The 5,865-nt window shown below is 51.1% G+C and overlaps 1 protein-coding gene across 1 annotated transcript; it reads right to left on the reverse strand.

Annotated features, from left to right (window-relative positions):
* Nucleotides 1–1,715: 1,715 nt before the first annotated feature.
* On the reverse strand, nt 1,716–5,565 carry FOXL2 (forkhead box L2). The gene has a single exon (XM_053304749.1). It carries the CDS (start codon nt 5,131–5,133, stop codon nt 3,937–3,939), a length of 1,197 nt encoding a protein of 398 aa, XP_053160724.1. The 5' UTR covers nt 5,134–5,565; the 3' UTR covers nt 1,716–3,936.
* Nucleotides 5,566–5,865: the final 300 nt, after the last annotated feature.

Consider the following 5,865-nt stretch of genomic DNA (forward strand, 5'->3'; position numbering starts at 1 on the left):
GAGTAAAAAGAACGTCCTAAAAGTACGGTAGGGCAACACTTTTATAGGGCCAACTAAAAGGTAAAACGTTTTGGGGAGCTCCAAAGCTTATTCACTAACCAGCTGAGCTCAATGGGACTTGGCACCAAATAAATGCCCTTAGGATCGAGGTGTAAGGAAAGGCTTGTGGCAAAGAAGCAGAGAAAGTGGTCGTGACGCAGACCCAGGCGGGAAGGGGCCCACAAAAGTAGCACAATTAAGAAAAAGAAAAAAATCACCCGGGGTAGAGAAAACAAGAACTTCCCCTAAAGAGGAGACTGAAGCAGGGTGGTTCGCATCTCCGCCCGAAACACGGCGAGCCCTAGTCACCCCTGTAGAATTTACCTCCAAATAAGGCCACAGCTCTTAAGCAGCCTTTTAAAAAATTGAACTCTTTAGGAAACTTACCAGGAAGTAAGTCCCACTGAACTCACTGGAATTTACTTCCGAGTAAACATGTTTAGGATCGGGCTGTACTATACGCCGGGTGGCAAGCGTCCAGGAATCGCAGCATATGAGAAAATTTTTGAAAAGGAAAAGGAAAACAACAACAACTCAGCAGCAAAACAAGGGGCCGTGCTTAGGCAAAAAAGACATTTCCCCGGATGGTTTTGGTCCCCCGAAATAAAAAGGAAGGAACAACGCGAAGATCTCCGTTTCCTTTAAGGCTCATACTCAGGGGCCGTGACCATCCCTTTCTGATCCAGACCATCTCTGCCTGCAGTCAAAGCCGGGAAGAAGACATCCCAGCCATTTGCAATTCTGCAGGCAACACGGTTTTCTTTTAAGAAATGGGCGGGGTTGGGGGGGAAACGAAGCTCACGCCGCAAACATATCGCTAGGTTCTAAAATGCCACAGGCCCTCTCCACTCCCCACTGCCGCCCCACATTAATACAGGAGCCCGAAGAGCCTTATTGCGGCGCCAGCAGCAAACGGAGCGCTTAATCGCCCTGAATCCAGGCAAACCAATCTGCTCGGCTGAGGAACGCCTCTGGAGGAGCCCTCATCATGATTTGATGAGCGCTGCCCGGCGCTGACTGCTCTAAGCCAGTCAGTGGGCTTCTGCAGGTCTACTCTAGTCGCGTTGCCTCGGCCCTACTGATTTCAGTGGGGTTTGACAGAGTTAGAAACGGCCTATCATAGAATCGTCTGCAGGCTTCATACAGGCTTGCTTAGGCCCCGCTGAAATCCATGAGATTTGCTCCCCGTATTTGGGAAGGAATCCCATCGATTTCAGCGGAACTTACCTGGAGGCCAGTTTTAGTGATACTCCAAATAAAGATGTTTAAGATAAAGCAGTTTTGTTAAGACCTCCTTAATGCCACCAGTCCACAAACAGATAGCATCCACTCGATGAGAAAAGGAACAGCTAACCTTTCCACTTAGAATAGAAAGAGAAAACCAAAAGTTCCGTTTTTAAAGTCTCCCTATTCTACCAGTCAGTCGCTTTTGAACGGTGACCACATGACAGAAAACCAAAAACAAGACCCCCAGAAATAATCTCCTCGCCGACCATGCCTAAGAATTCTAAACATGCCTGTAAAAACATTTTGCATGCTCTTAACAGTCTTTCACATGTTAATTACCAAAACATCACGTTTAGACATTTCAGCAAGAGGATAAGCTAATTAAAAATAAACTTTCCCTCTGGTCAGTATTTTAGTAATGCTGGACTGAAGGAAAAATTCAAACGCTATTAAAAGAGAAAAGAAAACATTTTATTGGAGACTATACAAAGCTACGATATACAATAAAAGTGCTAGGTTATTCTAGAAAAGTTGGTCCCAGAATGGTACAATACCAAAATAGCTATCCGTTTACACAGGCATTTAGGAAATTGCCATGAACTGCCCCCCCAAATTTATAAACACATTTCCTCCCATATTATCTAAGGTCTGAGGATCAAAACTTTGCTTAAAAAAAAAAAAAGAGTCTGAGAAGAGCCTAATAAAGATTTGTTTGGAGCCAAGATAATGTGAGTCGAAAATGACAAATAAATCACTCTTAACATCAATTGAAAAACAATATAATAATAATATACTTGGAAAAAATAGTCTCAATTATTACTATTAATAATAATTTCGGGAAACAGACTTACGTCCAAATATAAATTTAGACTTGCATAAAATTACTCTATCTCACGAGAACATTTTCTATTTTTAAAAAATAATATATATATATCTATATATACCTATTGCTCCCAAAATTGTTCTCAAATCTCCTTCGTGTGTCAACGATCAAATCGATATGGCTACCGGACACCCTTAAAATGGGTGCTGCTCCCCAAATAAGAAAGAACAGTCCAAATAAGAACTAGTTTGGACAGAAACATACAGCTTTGAAGAAGAAGTGCAATTCTCCCCCCGCCCCCGCATAAAAATCTTCTGATATCACAGTGGACAGGCCTATGCCGAAAACAGGCTGGGAAAGAACTAGCGCCTTTCGCTTATTTTATTACGCATCAGTCAATCCTTTCAAGACACAGATAGTTTTATAGCAGTTTTCTCAGTGATTAGAACTTACAGTTTTATTAATTCGAAGCGCTTTAATTTTCACTTCTACATTTACACCCCATCCTAAATTCATTTCCTAAGAAACCGGTTCCCCTTTCAACCCTAAATATATATAGATCTAAATCTCACTGACACTGATGGGACTGAATTTCCAAGTACGTGTGTATTTAGAATCAGAATGAAACGGACAATCCATTGAGCTTTCGAACTCCCTAGAAACCACTCCTGTAGAATTAAATTGTGCCGCTTTTCAATTGAATTTACCTCCACAGAAGAGTGTTTGGGATCCTCCAATTTACTTGGAAATAAATTCCCCTGAAATTTGCATTTTAAATTGAAGGTGGACAGTTTCATTCCAGACAACAGATGCAGTCCTAGTCTATTGATATCAATGAGATGGTTGAGCTTTGCACCTCAAACTGGGCAGATAAATGCTATTGAAATCATTGGGATGTAAACAGCTCGGGACTTACATGATAAAACATCCATTCATTTCAATAGGATTTACAGTCAATTCACTGGGACTTGGGGAAAGCGAGTCAGGTTTATTTTAACGGGATAGTCTATGAAGTAAAGGTATTTGGTTTTTTCCCTAGATGGCACCCATAAGGATTACATTTTAGTGGTGTAGTTTAACGAGGCTGCAGATCAGGTTATTGCTTCGTTGCTTTTCATCTATCTGTACCAATTACCATTTCTTCTGCAGCCATGGAAGAACGTTCCACTGATTTCAGTGGGACTTTCTCCCAAGTGTAGTGTACATTAGCCCTCCTTCAGTTTATCTTCATAAATTTGGAATTTTCCCTCCTTTTCGGTGACTTCAAACCTCACCCTATACACTCTCGGTGGAAAATAAATCCCACAGTAATGAATGACACCAACATCCCGATCTCAAACATATTAGCTAAAAGTAAGCCAGCAACACTTACTTTGGCCTAATAATGTTTAAGGAAGGGGTCCTAATTTCAAGGAAATGCATTTAGGATCGTGACCCGTGTAAACAACGCACAGAAAAGAAACAACGCCAAGTGAGATGTTTCACCGTCCGTGGGCTTGTGTACAGGCACTGTCATTTTGTCAAAGATACAGCTGCAAATCCCAAAAGCCAGTGACAGCCGGGAAAACGAGCGGCGAAGCTGCGGAAGCAAGAAGGGTGAGGACGAAAGTTTCTCTGCACTTACGCTGCCTTCACGCACACCCGGATCAGAGCGTTATCGTTTCAGAGAGAGAAAGAGGAGGGCGCGGGGGGGTGGGGGTGGGAGAGATTGTTGGCCGGGGCTCTCTTGTTTTGGCACTAAAAGTCACTTTATGGCTCGGGGACGAGGAGAAAATCCAAGAGGCTTTTGGGGAGGGGAGGAGGGCCGAGGCTCCCTTCCCAGCCCGAGGCTCGCTGGCCGGGGCCCCTCAGATGTCTATCCTGGAGTGCAAGGCGCTGTGTTTGCTGTCGTGGTCCCAATAGGAGCAGTGCATCATGGCCAGCTCCGGCGGCTGCCGCGCGCAGGCGAACTGCAGGCCGCCGGCTCCGTTGGGCGCCGCTTGGGGCGTGGGGCTGCCCGCCGAGGCAGCGGCGGCGGCTGCGGCGGCGGCCGCCACGGCAGCTGCGCCCAGCTGCTGCGCCGCGTGGTGGTGGTGGTGGTGATGGTGGTGGGCGTGCGGGTGGTGGTGGTGGGCGTGCGGGTGGTGGTGCGGGTGGTGGTGGCCCATGCCGTTGTACGAGTTCACCATGGCGGGCAGGCGCGAGTAAGGGCCGTAGGCGGAGCCGGCCGCGGACACGCCGGGCCCGGCCGAGAGTCCCACTCCCTTGGCGCTGACCGGGCTGAGGGCGCCCGTGGCGCTGCCGTTCCCGCCGCCGCCTCCTCCGCCGCCCGCGCCGCCCGCGCCTCCGTCCACGGCCGCCATCTGACAGGCCGCGTAGGAGCCCGCGGAGGGCGCCTGGGGCGGCGGCGGAGGCGCGGGCTGCGCCAGGGACCACGAGGCGGCGGCTGCGGCCGCGGCGTTGAGGAAAGGCGCCTGCAGGTACTTGGCGGGCGGCGCCGTGAGGTAGCCGTAGCCCGCCGCCTCGGCCGCGGCCCCGAAGAGGCTCTTCCCGGGCTGGAAGTGGCCGGCCGGCGGGCGGAAGGGCCTCTTCATGCGGCGGCGGCGGCGGTAGTTGCCCTTCTCGAACATGTCCTCGCAGGCCGGGTCGAGCGTCCAGTAGTTGCCTTTGCGCTCGCCGCCGCCCTCTCGCGGCACCTTGATGAAGCACTCGTTGAGGCTCAGGTTGTGGCGGATGCTGTTCTGCCAGCCCTTCTTGTTCTTCTCGTAGAAGGGGAACTTGCTGATGATGTACTGGTAGATGCCCGACAGCGTCAGGCGCTTCTCGGCGCTCTCGCGGATGGCCATGGCGATCAGCGCCACGTACGAGAAAGGCGGCTTCTGCGACGGGTCGCCCTTCTCCGACGACGCTGCCGCCGCCGCTGCCGACGACGCCGTCTTGCTGGAAGCCGGGCTCAGCTCGCATTTGGCCCCCGCCTCGCCGCCGCCGATGCCCGGCTCCTTGGCCTGATGCAGCAGGGCCACCGTGTCCTCGGGCGGGGGGTCTGGGTAGCTGGTGGCCATCATGGCAGCGCCACCGCCACCACCTGCTGCGGCTCCTTTCGAAGACTCGGCTGGCTGGAGGGGATCAGCTCCTCCCCTCCCCCTCGCCCACAGGATCCCAGCGGTGGCTCCCCCAGATCTCGCAGGAGGATCTGCTCAAACTGCCTCTCGCGCCTGCCTGCTTTAAGCCCTGCCTGTGCCTGGTGGGCTTGTGGTCCCCCCCTTTCCGTCTCTCGCTTTCAAGAGGCAGCCAGCCCAGCGTCGTCTCTGATCAGCAGGCTCAGATATCCACTCACTGCTCTTCTGGACTAGCCCTTTTCTGATTTGTATGGGCTCCACCGAGTTCCGCTTTCGTCAGGATCCCTTTCTCTCCCCCCGCCGCTCCCCCCGCCCCAACAACAAACCTAGGAGCCAGCTGGGCACGGGCGAGTTCATGGCGAAGTCACATTGCACAAGTACATCCCAGCGAGGAAATCAGATGCTTCAGCCAAAGGGTTGGTGGGTGGGTCCCGAAGCAAAGAGAAGTGCAGGGGTGGGAGTTTGGGGTGGCAAGCCAACAAAACATTCAAACTTCTTCACAGCGAAACGATGCACGATGCAACAACGAATGCACGAGGCGACCTAGGAAGGAAACAGTGAGGGCCGCGGGCGGGGGGTGAGGGACACTCAGCCAACCGACTTCATGTGGCGATTGTGAGCTCATCTGTGGAGGTATGGGTTCCTCACTGTGCAAGGTGATTACAAAGGGGAGCCAGA

The sequence above is a fragment of the Hemicordylus capensis genome, chromosome 3 (assembly GCF_027244095.1).
Source record: "Hemicordylus capensis ecotype Gifberg chromosome 3, rHemCap1.1.pri, whole genome shotgun sequence".
In the NCBI taxonomy this organism is placed as follows: domain Eukaryota; kingdom Metazoa; phylum Chordata; class Lepidosauria; order Squamata; family Cordylidae; genus Hemicordylus; species Hemicordylus capensis.